The sequence below is a fragment of the Rhinoderma darwinii genome, chromosome 7, assembly GCF_050947455.1.
Source record: "Rhinoderma darwinii isolate aRhiDar2 chromosome 7, aRhiDar2.hap1, whole genome shotgun sequence".
NCBI lineage: Eukaryota > Metazoa > Chordata > Amphibia > Anura > Rhinodermatidae > Rhinoderma > Rhinoderma darwinii.
Window position 1 is genome coordinate 125,936,398 of NC_134693.1, and position 15,638 is coordinate 125,952,035.

The 15,638-nt window shown below is 42.6% G+C and overlaps 1 protein-coding gene across 16 annotated transcripts in view; it reads right to left on the bottom strand.

Annotated features, from left to right (window-relative positions):
- CADPS (calcium dependent secretion activator) overlaps window positions 1-15,638 on the bottom strand; it is a 357,994-nt gene that overhangs the window by 136,082 nt on the left and 206,274 nt on the right. For all 16 annotated transcript variants that reach the window (XM_075833970.1, XM_075833961.1, XM_075833967.1 and 13 more), the window contains exons 10-11: window positions 7,415-7,523; window positions 6,982-7,194 (exon numbers count right to left, since the gene is read on the bottom strand). In XM_075833970.1, the coding sequence (XP_075690085.1) occupies window positions 6,982-7,194; window positions 7,415-7,523 (322 nt within the window). The remainder of the gene's footprint in view (window positions 1-6,981; window positions 7,195-7,414; window positions 7,524-15,638) is intronic.

Genomic DNA, 15,638 nt, shown 5'->3' on the forward strand with positions numbered 1-15,638 from the left:
CTGAAGGGTTAGTGTGCCTTTAATGCCATGTTCCTGACTAGCTGTTGCATGGCACAGGCATATGTGTGAACTTATCCATGCGGCCCATTGAAACCACCAAATTAAAAACAAATGTGGTAGAAAATGAAAAATGGCATTTTCCGATTGTAGTGCAAGACGATCTGGTCACAAGCATTTCGCAATCTGTGGGATGTAGTTGTAAATAATAAAAATAAAAAAGAACTATAAATTAAGATTTTTTTGGGTATTAGGCCTTAAAAACACAGACACACTAAACACACACAAAAAATATAAAAAATAAAATAAAAAATAAATTAGATAAAGAGCATCGTGTAATGCTAGAGTACAAGCCAATGAGAGAAGGCAATTATGCAAACATCACATGCATCCTAATTTCAGTATGGAAACTTACAATTCAAACCTAGATTTAGGAAAACATGAATATTTTGACTACAAATCTAAACATGAGAAAGGTTTAGAGAGAAAAAAAAAGCACACTGCGTATGTCAGATAATCTGGTCAGATTATCTGAGCTGTGCCATCTATAGGGAAGCACTTACCCTTCAGTCCAGCTAGAAGTTTGCAGGGTAAGAAGAAACAAACCAGAACAACATAAAGACTCAGGAAAGCAGACAGGGGCCCCAGTTTTAGCAAGTTAAGTACTAGGGTTCAGGCAAAGAATGAAAAAGAAAACCTTCAGAAAACTTTTTTGAATTTCTAGTCAACTTTTTGATTTTTTTTGTAATTTTTTTTAACATCACTAAAACATATTTATAGTAAAATATTTATTTTTCAGAAGTGCCTGATCATTCCATATAGGTAAAAAGGCATTAAAATATAAGAGGATAAAACATGAATGGGAAAATCAAGTTATAGAGCATTTTAGTTTAACGGAAAAAAATAATTTGATTTTTCAATGATATTTCTGGGCATGTGTTTGATTGAATGTTCTACTGCGACAGACAGGACAGACAGTAGGTGCTTGCAGACAGGTGGTCACTTTTATGAAGCTTACGGTAGGCAATAGGCTTACGTGTTTTTTTCAATGACATCCCGTAGTGTGTCATGGATATAATTTTTATCTTTTAGATATATACATAGATAAAAGACACAAGACAGAAAATAAAAAGAAGTAGGGGAGGCATTAGACCGATTCTCAATTAGCCAAATAAAAGTGATTTGTGGTATCACACAAATGAATGAATAGCAGGGTCTAGTTTTTTAGTTTTCAAATGCAAAAATGGAGTCCACCCTAAATTTCAGAGCTGCCTTGATATTAATTTTAAACTTACATTCATGAGTCATCAAGAATTACTAGTTGACCTGAAGATGGATACACAATTTGATGCTGGATATCTATTCAAATCTATTTACCCCCCTTGTCCCCCATAGACAGCTCTGAAAGAGGGAGCGAACTATGTCTTTCTCTGCAATATAACACATGTTGAAATGCTCGGGGGCTGGGTTCTAGGAGAAAAGCTTGTCTATGGTTTTAGGTTTCTCTAAACACAAAAAATATACAAAGTATACTAGACAGAGATAAGGACAAGGAAATTCTAGTTTCAGAATCAAATAAAGGAACATTGATATCACCTTACCTGTCTGAAAGGAAACAAAAATTAAGCATCTTAAAATGCAATACTGGATTTTTAAGATACATTTTTGGAAAATTAGTGATATTGTACTGACTAGGTTCCCACCAGTGTTCAGCATTTTGTTGTTCTGCTCCGTCAGAGGAGCAGAACAAGGGAAAAACCGTCAGTGCCGATTCCGTTGTATCACGGACACTACTGGTGGCTGACAGAACCCATTGACTTTAATGGATTCCGTCGGAGTATCCATGGTTTCACCATAAATTATAGTGCAGCATACTGGTATTCCCAGATGAATCTGTGACAGGGACTCCTAACAGAGACTCCGACGCACATGTGAATGAGGCCTTAAATATTCTATCAGGTTAGCCCCCTCCTACTTCCCTACTCCTGGTTTCCAAACAGGGTCCCACAAATTTAGCAAACAAAGAAGGGAGGGACACCACTGCAAGAGATTGGAAGGGAGCTGTAGTAGAAAGGGCATTTGTATTCAAGCGCCGCTCCTGCAGATGTCATGTGAACCCATGGAAAGGTGCGAGATATCCCAACTCTTATTAACCTGTTCATTTTCTACCGACCCAAGGATCATGCCACCCTTCTCTTCCACATGGATTGTGAAGGGAATGGGGGTATGCCAGGCCCTCCCTTCTTAATATGGGTCCCCACTAGACTAAATGATCTCTTCTGCAAACTATACAGTTGGCAGATTGCTTCTTAGAACACTAGGGAATTCTAAACTTATAGAACATTCTATTACAGAGGTCCTCTGGTCCAGACAACCCCTATCGATATGTCCTATTAGGGCATATGTATATAATGTAGGTAGCTTGTCTGTTCTGGACACCCCTCTATTAACCAGCGCTGGACTCCACCTGGAGAACCAGGCACATATATTATAATAATTGCTGTATAATGCTAATTTTTCTGCATTGAAATAAGGACTGGAATTTGGTTGGACCTGCTAATTACAGCCAATTATTCTATATCAGTTACATACATTAATATTTATTGTAAATTATGGTACTGGAATCTGGTTGTCTATGGTCAACTGCTCCACTCTTTCTTTGCACTGGTTCTGATACATCTCCCATGTTGGATCTTTTCCATATTACTTTACGTAGCTTGTTTTAACATTCAGCAGGTATCCATTGGAAACAGACAACAGTTATCTCCACCGCTCTGTCAGACAAGTGACCTCACAGCTTACTTTTCTTACACTTTCTTCTGAGCTCCCACAATGCACTCCTCTCTGGTAATTGGAAACCAGAATTATTCTGAATTTGGATGTTAATGGAAATGAAGACACCCTGTAACTCATAATCAATACTAGGTAACTAAAACAAAGTTTTAAAAAAGTTACTCCTCAAAAGTGGACTTTTCTTTAACAAGATTCTATGTAGTGCAAATAGCAGATACATCGGAGAGATTTAAATAGTTAATGCAATTAAAATGTTCTTTTCCTGTGCAGTGCATGGATCCTATATTGTGTTGGTAAATAGCTATGCCCATGACTAAATACAGTACATATTAACTGGCCTACACTTTCGAGCATCAGTGGAGAAGAAGATTTGATGGCTTCAGTAACTATAAAGGCACTGTCACCTAGCGGAGCCTAATTGGAGGTAGGGTCAGAAGAGCAGGCAGTGTTTAGAGAACAGGGCGTGAGAAGGAGAGGGCTGCAAGTCGGTGTGTGGGCCTGGACATCACTAAACAATTTTAACTCTCTGACAGCCAAACTCCATTCAATCAATACTATAAAATATGATAGAACAGAGCATAGGTTAATCAAGGGGGACATTAACAGATGCATTAATGAGATTATAGACAGAAAAATTTGGCAGAATACGAAAAATAAAAATAATAAGGAACAATGTCTGGGGAAGAAGTTCAGTTACTAATTATATAATCATAGATTATCTCTCCTTTGCATTTTAAGAGTGAGTCATAAGGTAATGGAGCTGCCATGTTGTATTGCCAGTTAAGACAGAGAAACGCCTAAGGCCCCATGCACATGACTGTGCTCGTAATTACGACTCGCGGACAGCCGGCCGTTTTTACGGCCCGTGCTCCCATTATTAAGTATGGGACCCCGGCCGTAAAATAAAAAAGTAGGACATGTCCTATTTTTTTCGCCAAGTTTCTATGGCACGGACACCTTCCTGTAAATATATGGGAAGGTGTCCGTCGGCCATAGAAACGAATGGGCCCGTAATTAAGATTTTACGGTCATGTGCATGGGGCCTAAGTCAGAGTTGAAATAGTAATAGTGTCTCTAGTGGTCAGATTATAACAGTACAACTAGCAATACTAACTTGGCACTTCCATATTTTATGTTTCTCCAGATATATCAATACTTATTTTGATTGCAGACGCCTTTAATACAGGACTCTGTAGACTTATTTTCTCGACTACCAGCCATAGATTGGCCATGTTCTTGAATGCAAACATCTGAACAATGACCAATCAGACATTTTTGTCAATAATGACAATATTTACCGATGCTGTTTAAGGTGCCATGGGCCAAAAGTACGGTATAGTGAGACAACCGATTTATCTGTAGGCCTTTAAAATCTCATGGTGCTGTAAAGTTCAATATTTATATGGCTTTCTTGAATCACTTTAGCATCCTAATGACCACAAAACTTTTTGGGTGCTCTATAATAGGTTGCATGTTTGGCTGTCGGACTGACAGTAGAGAAGACAGAAAACAAATGTCTATGATCTCTGCTGCTCCGATGCGAGGCAGTGCCACATTCTCTATAGGTCCTGGCAATGTGACAGAGATGCTGAAACTAGCGTGACCCAACACGGCTTTGAATGTGTCAAATATCAAGGGATAATTTCTGGCATAACATGGGCATAACATATGTATATATATATATATTTTTTTTTTTGACTGGATCTGTCATAGTTGCCCATGTTATGCCAGAAATTAGCCATTGGCATATGTATATATATATATATATATATATATATATATATATATACATACATAGTAAAACAGTAAAACAACAATGACCTCCGACCAACTGGAGGATCTAAAAATAATAAAAATGTAAACAATACTGATAAAAACCCAAGTAATCCTCCAACATCTGAATCTGTAGAATTTGCTAGGACATGCTATATCAGTAGGGGCGTAACTAAACCGGGGAGCAGTGGTTGCAGTCGCACCTGATTTCTGGAAACCTTAAGGAACCCAAAAGGTCCCTCTGTCTCATACGAGGAGACCTATACTATTACTTGTTATAGTTGGGGGGGCCATGCTACAGATTTTATATTGGGCCTCGGAGGTTTATTTTATCGATCAGTAAACATTTCAATTTAAGAGTTGCCTACAAGGATGTAGCTATCTGGGCTGCAGAGGTAGCAGTTGCACCTGGGCTCTGGTGTCTGAGGGGGTACAAAGGACCCACTGCCCATAAGAAGACACCAGTATAATAAGGGCAAATAGTCGGTGGGGGCCCTGTTACAGATTTATCAAAGGGGCCAAGGAGCTTCAAGATACATCTCTGGTTGTGTAATAAATGTGGTTACTTTTAATGGAAGTCTTTAGACTTTGAGCAATTCCTAGTCACACATAGGAAGGAATTCATGATGCATCTGACCGTCCTCACAGCTTTGGGCAATCTTAAACTAAAATGGGCACCTTTTAACTTAGCAACACTTTCCACTGTTTCTGCTTATTTAGTGTTAAATATACACCTCATATTGTGCTGACAGACAGTCATCTATTAGCGTTACCTGGAGGACTTAGGTGTCTGGTAAACTACATTGTCAGGGGTGCCGGTGTGAATCGACGTATTTAGCACGTTGCTAAATTTGGAAACGACTGACTCTAGAACTTGATAACAATGTGCTGTGCAAAGGGGGAGACTAAGCACCTGGGTCTCACACATTCCCGCCTCATTCTTACGGTAGAGATATTCTAGCAGGCTAAGGTGCCATCCATGGATGAAGATACTGTAAATGAGGTACAATGGAAATTCATCAAATGAACAGCATTAGTAGTGGAGAATAGGTCAATCCAGTATTGCAGTTTTAGATATAGAACATATTATACCATCAGTTTACATTAAATTTCAGTTATCTTTCTTGAAATGCAACTGCAATAGATAAGAAATGTCAAATAATAGATGGTTATTTAATACAGTAAATTACGGAGGAAAAAAAAATACTTTTCTAAAGTGAAGCCTATTAAATTGGATTATTTGGTTAATAGGCTCATCCTGAGATCAACCATGCATTGCCCATTGGTTCTCTTAGCCTAGGCAAAGGGAAGAATCAGTAATATAATAATTCAATATAGGGCAAAAAAAAATCATGTCTTCCATATATTTTATATGCTCTCGCTATAGGTATCCAGTCCACCAATCTCAGTGCAAAACTCATGATGGTGGCTTTGGAAATGTGATAAAAGATAGAGAAGCTCCCCTACCATAGCTACAATGTATTATGAGGCCTGCCAAATTTCTTATTTATTTGGTTTATTTGAAAAGAGTTGCCCATTAAGTACTTGAGCTGGGGTTCTGGCGGAGCATGTGTCCCGGGTGTTGGGTCCTGTGGGGCCACTGTGCCTTGGCCAGGGTAGTTAGATACAGGGCTAGGGTAGCAAACGAAATCTTGGTCCCAGGTGAAGGAAAGGCTCGCTATGACTCTGCTATACTTTCAATCCTTTTACCCCTTTACTTCACAACGTTTCCTAATTCTCTTCCCATGCTTACTGTCTCCATAGAAGTGAACTAATAAATGCTTGTTTGTCAAACGGCTCTATTGTGTTGTTATAGTAGATGGAAGTTGCTCTCTCTGTACACATAACTATTTGTGGGTGACTCCTACACAAGGCCATACAGAACATCTGGCTGCTATGAAGACCCTTACAGAGAGGGAGGCCAGCCCTGGTTGGTCCTATCCCGTTGGCGCTTGGGTGGTGGGATCTATTCGGGACTCCCATCTCCAGAGGAACTGTATTGCTACCAAACAAGGGGAATGTGGATGAAGGGGAAATCGAACACCAGGCCCTTTGGTCTGGGAGGGCAAAATCTTACGCCAAAAAAGGGAGGCCCATTTTAATATTTGCTATGGGGCAATTTCTCTTCAATGTATGTTAAGTATATTCCAAGCAACCTGAAGAGCTACAGCCTAAAGAATACACTAAAGGGAATGCAAAGAAGACATAAACATAAATTCTGCTGTAATCTTAGAGAATTATTGGAATTAATTTGGTTTTCAGTTCACTAATATTAAATAAACTAAAGCAATGCATCACTGATTTCCAGAGAATTTATATTTCCTCGAATTCTAGGAGAAATAGGATATAGGATATAAATGTACATATATTGGTACTGGTTAATAAACGCCACTCTTCTAAGCCTATACATATACTTACAGAACTGTGATATTGGTGCATCAAGTTGCGGTACGTTTCCTCCCTTGGCATTAAGTTTCTGAACCTGAGTTGGCGGCACAGGTTTATGTGATTGGCCGGTTGCTCTGTACATCGCTTGGACCCACAAAATTCTGTCTTGTTCATCGTCACTTGCAAAGATCACTGTATCGCCTTCTTTGACTGCATTGAAGAATGATCGTCCGCCCTCTAAGCCTGTCAAAACATTACAGGTCGTGTAGGTAAAGCACGTTCAGACATGCGAAGAACATCATTTATCCAAAGCATTACAGTTAATCCAGTTGGCACTTGGCCCTTTGGCCATGACGTAAATTTAATGGAAACCATTTTGCAATTGGTCCTCAATCAAATGGGTCCCAAAAAGTCAAATTATATCTACCAGTTAAATGAAGCAGTCTAACATTCGTATACTTACCTGGCTGTGGATCTGTGTAGTCCACTGTGTACCCATCAAGTTGTAGGAGCTCCTGTGGTTCTGCTTTTTTCTCTCGATAACTGCACATGGCAAATGTGTACTGGCTGACCTGTAAGCCAAACATCATACCATTACTCTAACCACAATATATAAGTATAAGCAGAACACAAGAAAGCTTTGCCCAGAGACAACACTTTTTTCATGAAGCTTCCACCAAATGGGGCTTTAAACCAAATTAAAGGAGATGTCTAGTTTAGAAAAAAACAACATTCTAAATACCCTATTAGAGCGTTCTGAGTTAATAGAGAGGATCAGCTACAAAAAACATCTTTCTGATTGGGAGACGCGACATGTTAATACATTACACGAATATCTGTTGATTTCAATGGGCACCATGCAATGCTTAATTTCTCCTGTGGTGGCGCTGCAGGGAAATTGAACACTTGCCTTCAGCTTCCCCAACGATTGTAGCTTATTTCTTGGAGTCCCAGCAGAGTGACAACATGTGATGAGTTTATCTTCAGGGGACTCTTCTACCAAAAGGGTTTGTTTAAGCAGCCAATTCATTTAAAGGGGTTGTTCAGTTTGGGAAAACCGGTTTTCACATGCCCTATTACATTTTTAGTTAATAGAGGGGTTTCCTTGTTCAGAATTCTCATGTCTTAGCCAAAGTGGAGAGTGGTTACAAAGAGTGTCTCTTGCTCTAGAGTAGGGGTCTCAAACTCGGCCAGGTAAGTGGGCCGCATATAGAAAAAATGTGAAGTGGTCGGGCCGCATTACTTTCAAATTTGATACAATACAAAATTATTGTTAATCAATTCGTTATTTTATCTACTATAACACTATGTTACTATAATAATAATAATACTACATTACTATAATAATACAGCTAGGTTTAAAATTTTAGATATTTCTCCACGTGCTTATTTCAACAATCCAGTTTTCCAGTTTTAGGCTGGGTTCACACGTGGCGGAATTTCACTTAAATTCCGCTGCGGACACTCCGCAGCGTTAATCCGCAGCGGAGCCGTTTGTCCATTGACTTACACTTTAATTTAGCAGTGTTCGTTTAGACGAGGCGTAAAATTCCGCTGCGGAGCATAGGCTGCGGAGCGGAATTTGGTGTCCGCAGCATGCTCTGTCTGTTGCGGAGCAGTGGCGGACTCATGGCGGAATTTCTCCATTGACTTCAATGGAGATTCTAATTTCCGCAATGAAGTCCGCAGCTGTCATGCACATGTTATGTGTGCTGCGGATCCGTCTTGCTTTTTTAACTTGACATTTCTTCATTCTGGCTGGACCTATGTATTTCTAGGTCTACAGCCAGACTGAGGAAGTCAATGGGGCTCCCGTAATGACGGGAGCGTTGCTAGGAGACGTCTGTAAATAGTCACTGTCCAGGGTGCTGAAAGAGTTAAGCGATCGGTAGTAACTGTTTCTGCACCCGGGACAGTGACTACCGATCCCAAAATACAGCAACCTGTCAAAAAAATAGAAGTTCATACTTACCGAGAACTCCCTGCTTCTGTCTCGAGTCCGGCCTCCCAGGATGACGTTTCAGTCTAAGTGACGGCTGCAGCCAATCACAGGCTAATAACAGGCTGCAGCGGTAACATGGACTGCCGCGTCATCCAGGGAGATCGGGCTGGATGCCGAAGGAGGGACGCGTCACCAAGACAACGGGCGGTAAGTATGAATTTCTTTGACTTTCACAAGGGAAAGTGCTGTCCCTTCTCTCTATCCTGCACTGAATAGGGAGAAGGGAAGTACTTTTACCGCAGTCCGCAGCAGCTAGTCCGCATCAATTTACTGCACATTTTGTGCAGATCCGCAGCAGAATCTGCAACGCAGATTCTGTGCGGCATTGATGCGGACAGTTGCGGAGGAAATCCGCCACGTGTGGTCATGCCCTAAGTGTCGCTAAATGCAGTCCGGCGGCTCAGTTAGCAGCGTTTGGCAGACACACATGTCAAGATTGAGCAGCCCCTTTTTAGATAGTGCCACAGTGCCCTCAGTGGATGCTGCCGCAGTGCCCTCTGTGGATGCTGCTGCAGTGCCCTCTGTGGATGCTGCCACAGTGCCCTCTGTAGATAATACCACAGTGTCCTCTGTAGATAATGCAACACATCCCTAGATAATGCCACAGTGTCCTCTGTAGATAATGCCACAGTGCCCTCTGTAGATAATGCAACACACCCCTAGATAATGCCACAGTGTCCTTTGTACATGCTGCCACAGTGCCCTCTGTAGATGCTGCCACAGTGCCCTCTGTATTTGCTGCCACAGTGCCCTCCGTAGATGCTACCACAGTGCCATCCTTAGATCCTGCCACAGTCCCCTCCGTAGATGCTGCCACAGTGCCCTCTGCAGATGCTGCCACAGTACCCTCCGTAGATGCTGCCACAGTGCCCTCCATAGATGCTGCCACAGTGCCCTTCGCAGATGCTGCCACAGTGCCCTCTGTAGATGCTGCCACAGTCCCCTCCTTAGATGCTGCCACAGTGCCCTCCGCAGATGCTGCCACAGTGCCCTTCGCAGATGCTGCCACAGTGCTCTCCGCAGATGCTGCCACAGTGCCCTCCGTAGATGCTGCCACAGTGCCCTTCACAGATGCTGCCACAGTGCCCTCCGCAGATGCCTTCACAGTGCCCTCCGTAGATGCTGCCACAGTGCCCTCTGTAGATGCTGCCACCATGCCCTCTGTGGATGCTGCCACAGTGCCCTCCGTAGATGCTGCAACAGTGCCCTCCGTAGATGCTGCCACAGTGCCCTCCGTAGATGCTGCCACAGTGCCCTCCGCAGAAGCTGCCACAGTGCCCTTCGCAGATGCTGCCACAGTGCCCTCCGTAGATGCTGCCACAGTGCCCTCCGTAGATGCTGCCACAGCGCCCTCCGCAGATGCTGCCACAGTGCCCTCCGCAGATGCTGCCACGGTGCCCTTTGCAGATGCTGCCACGGTGCCCTCCGCAGATGCTGCCACAGTGCCCTCCATAGATGCTGCCACAGTGCCCTCTGTAGATGCTGCCACAGTGCCCTCCGTAGATGCTGCCACAGTGCCCTCCGTAGATGCTGCCACAGTGTCCTCCGTAGATGCTGCTACAGTGATGTCCGGGGCTTGCCCAGAGCTGGAGTCCCGGAGCACAGCCACTTCTAGCACTCTGCCTGGGATTATTCCAGCTGTGCTCCTGACATCACTGTCCATATATGGACAGAGATGTCAGGGGCAACCCCAGAGCTAGAGTCCCGGGCAGAGCGCTAGTAGGCTCTTCCTGGGACTCCAGCTGTGCTCCTGATATCACTGGGACTCCTGCTCTGGGGAAGCCCCTGACATCATTGTCGATGTATGGACAGCAATGTCAGAGGCTTCCCCAGAGTCCCAGAGCAGAGCCTATACTAGCGCTCTGCCCAGGACTCCGGCTCTGGGGAAGCACCAGACATCGTGTGTCGAAACATGGACACTGATGTCAGGGAATTCCACAGAGTCCTGGAGCAGAGCCGATACTTATGCTCTGCCCGGGTCTCCGCTCTGGGGAAGACCCTGACACATTGTCCACATATGGACAGTGATGTCAGGGAATTCCACAGAGTTCCGGAGCAGAGCCTATACTAGAGCTCTGCCCGGGACTCCGCTCTGGGGAAAACCCTGACACACTGTCCATATATGGAGAGCGATGTCAGGGAATTCCACAGAGTCCCGGAGCAGAGTCTATGCTAGCGCTCTGCATGGGACTCCGGCTCTGGGGAAGCCCCAGACATTGTGTGTCCAAACATGGACACCGATGTCAGGGAATTCCACAGAGTCCCGGAGCAGAGCCGATACTAGCGCTCTGCCCGGGACTCCGCTCTGGGGAAGACCCTGACACACTGTCCATATATGGACAGAAATGTCAGGGAATTCCACAGAGTCCCGGAGCAGAGTCTATGCTAGCGCTCTGCACGGGACTCTGGCTCTGGGGAAGCCCCAGACATCGCTGTTCATATGTGGACAGCGATGTCAAGGAATTCCAGAGTCTCAGAGCAGAGCGTATACTAGCGGCTCTGTGTCCCGCGAGCCGCAGATGACAGCCCCAGGGGCTTGAGACCCCTGCTCTAGAGGACCTGTCCTGTCATGCATAACACAATTGACCCATTGCTATGAATGGACACTGTGTAATGCTTAATTTTTCCTCTAGTGGTGCTGCAGGGAAAATAAACACCGATAAACACTGATAAGCGGCAGGTGCAACGAGTGCGATCAACGAGATATAGTTGATCAGTGCTCGTTTGCACCGGTCACATGGAGCTATGGATGGGGACGAGCGGTCGTTACTCCGATCGCTCGTCCCTATACATTATTATCATGTCGGCAGAGCGTCTCCTGTTTACACAGGGAGAAGTGCTGCCGACAACGATAATCTTTTACTCTTTTAAAACGATACGACCAGCAGATAATCGAGCGTTTGCTCGTTCATCTGCTGATCATTCCCCTTTTTACACAGGGTAATTATCGGCAACGAGCGTTATATGAATGCTTGTCTGCCCGATAATCACCCAGTTTAAAAGCCCCTTTACTGTAAGGTTCCCTAAAAGGTAATAACTGATTACCAGGGAAGCCAGCAGAGGGACACTTCTCCGCTTATTGATTGGTGATTTCCTGCGTTTGACCCGGCTTGGCTTGACCAATTGGTCTTATAATCAATGTAACGACCTCTGGTCTGACCCTAACCTCGCCTCCTGATATAATTTTCCGGACATAATATTGACTGACTTTTAGCGACCCATACCAGTTTAACCTCAATATTGCCTATCCCTGCCATCTGCAGCATAGACCATCTATTGGGGACTAATCCTGGGAACCGCGACATGGGAATCCTACTGGCAATGTCCATATATGTTTGAGGTGGTGAAGGTTAGAGAGCGGGGGATTTCTTAGACCGCATCCTAGGTTAGTCTGCGCTAACTCAGTAAAGGTTACTGTCATTTATCTTCTTTGCCAGAGGCCAAACTTCTGCGCTGCAGTCAACTTCACTATTGACGAGTTATTATAGTGTCACTGATAACTATTCCTTTTCAACTGTGCAAATATGCATCACTGCTCCTGGGCCATCACCAAGATCAATCTATCTATCTATCTATCTATCTATCTATCATCTATCTATCTATCTATCTATCTATCTATCTATCTATCTATCTATCTATCTATCTATCTATCTATCTATCTCATATCTATCTATCTCATATCTATCTATCTAATCTATCTAATCTATCTATCTATCTATCTATCTATCTATCTATCTATCTATCTATCTATCTATCTATCTATCTATCTATCTATCTATCTATCTATCTATCTATCTATCTAATCTATCTATCTATCTATCTATCTATCTATCTATCTATCTATCTATCTATCTATCTATCTATCTATCTATCTATCTCATATCTATCTATCTATCTATCTATCTATCTATCTATCTATCTATCTATCTATCTATCTATCTATCTATCTATCTATCTCTCTCTCTCTCTCTCTCTCTCTCTCTCTCTCTCTCTATCTATCTATCTATCCATCCCTCTCTCTCTCTCTCTCTCTCTCTCTCTCTTTCTCTCTATCTATCTATCTAATCTTGCAATCAACAACCCTCTTTACATTTTGGCCTTCATTGACTTCTCCTTCTGTGTATTGCAATCTGATGAAGATAGTCCTACTCCCATAAGATCTGACCATCTACCTCACACTGATTCTTCTTCAGCTCTCTCGGTGCTTTTATCCACAGTCTCTATCATGTATCAATCACAGCTACAGAAGAATATTATCCTCACACAACCGTTAAATTAACCCCATTCTTGAGTATCTGATTTGTTGCATCAATTACTAATACATTTGAAAGTTGGTAGAGAAGTAGCATTTATTTTTAAACGTAATATGCACATGCAAATATAAGAAGCTTTGAAGACTCATCATTCACATGAGACAAGCTCAAGAGTGACACCTTGTCACAAACAATGCCAGTTTGACTATTAGGTGCCAGTCATATGAAGGCAAAGCCGACTGATCCTTGCCGAAGATGTCATCAGTGCTGTAAATGGCAGCTTTCACTCCTGTGCGTTACCATTTTCCTGACACGATACATTCAATGTCAGGGAGATGACGGCAGCCCTGTTGGCTGCGGGGGGCTGTGTCAGGCTCTAGAATGGCCTCCGGCAAGCAGCCAGGCTCCATCAAAACCCAGCTTGAATTTAGCATTTTAAAAATCTGGAAGGAGACTGTTAGAAAGCAAAGGATTCTCCAAGCTGCAGGCTAGGAACTTACAGGGAAATTTACTGTCAAATTATTTCAAATGACTTTGTTAAGGTTGTGTCACATTCCGCATTCCTTACATCCTTTTATTTGTTTGGACGTTTTTTTGACCCCTGGAATAAACCTTACATGTGAACATTTGTTTAAAATACTTATGTGCCAATGTGTCTTATGAGTTTTTGGGAAATGAAATGCAAATTCGGATCTCGAGAGGGATGAAGGATATTATGTTAGACATAATGGGTTCCAAAATACAGGACAACACCAGCATCTGATAATTAATGGCAGCACGCTGTGACATATTATTTGAGCATGATATGTAAAGTATACTCATTTTCCAAACCATTGTGTCCATTATGTAGAGTGCGCCCTCTAGTGTTAAGACATGGGAAAGGATTACTAATGTGTGCTTTATTTTGGGAGAACAGACATAGAGTTATGACTAATCTTCTATAACTCATCTTTCCTAGTAATAACTACATACTGCAGGGGCTTTCTTCTAGCTCTGTATTTCATGTCCGCAATTACACTGAAAGAGCAATTTATCCCGAGGTTCGTAAATCAAGGGATGAATCATTAGCCCTTAGCCAACATGGGCATGATTTTGAGATTTTATTTGTAAGAATCTATTATTAAAATCAGAAAATAAATGGCTTAAATTGAATCTTCACCTTTTATCACCATATTGTTTTATTATGTCCAAAATTCTATGCTGATTAATTTCTTAACCCCTTCCCCCTGCTTGCATTCTGGGCCCTAATGTCCAAGCCATTTTTTACATTTTTCCATTGTCACATTCGAAGAGCTGTAACTTTTTTATTTTTGCGTCGGCATAGCTGTATAAGGTCTTGTTTTTTGCGGGACGACTTGCAGTTTTTATTGGTACCATTTGAGAGTAGATGCGACTTTTTGATCACTTTTTATCACATTTTTTTTAAGTCAGGATTAACAGAAAACAGCAATTTTTCCATTGTTTTTCACAGTGCGGGTTAAATAATGTAACAGCTTTATAGTCGGGGTCGTTACGGACGCGGCGATACCAAATATGTGTAACTTTTTTGCTTTATTGTAGTTTTTTTTTAATAGTAAAGCATTTTGTAAGGGGAAAAAGTGGGTTTTTCATTTTTTTTGTTTCACTTTTTTTTTTTTTATTAACTTTATTAAACTTTTTTACTTTTTTACTAGTCCCACTAGGGGACTTCACTATCCTCCGATCGCTATTATAATACACTGCAATACTTTTGTATTGCAGTGTATTACTGCCTGTCCGTTTAAAACGGACAGGCATCTGCTAGGTCATGCCTGCGGCATGATCTAGCAGGCATTCGCTCCAGGCAGACCTGGGGGTCTTTATTAGGCCCCCGGCTGCCAAAGAAGACACAGACACTCGGCGATTTTATCGCCGGGTGTCAGTGAGATGAGAGGGAGCTCCCTCCCTCTCTCCAAAACCATTCAGATGCGGTGCTCGCTATTGTGCACCGCATCTGAAGGGTTAAACGGGTGAGATCGATACTAATATCGATCTCACCCGGCAGAGCAGGGACGCCCCCAGCCCTCAGCTGCCTCTGGCAGCCGATAGCAGGGAGATTTCACGGCTCCCTGCTCTGTTTACTTTATTCTACAGCAGCGACATAGAATAGCGGCGCTCTAGAATAAAGCCCACTAATGACCGCTGTAAAAAGGCTTATCGGCGGTCATTAAGGGGTTAATATATTTTTTATAGTGAACAACGCTCCATTATTCTGTGTTTCAAATTCCATGGGAAGACATAGATTTAAAGAAGCACTTCAGCATTTTATTTTTGCCTATATAGTGCAGCACAGGTTATTATATAATGTAGAAGCTCTTGTGAATGCCTTGTGTATAGTTGTTAAGTTAATGTGCTATTTATGGGTTGTCTGCCATCTTGGTTCCTTCTTCCCCTCTGATGTAGTCCCCTAATGC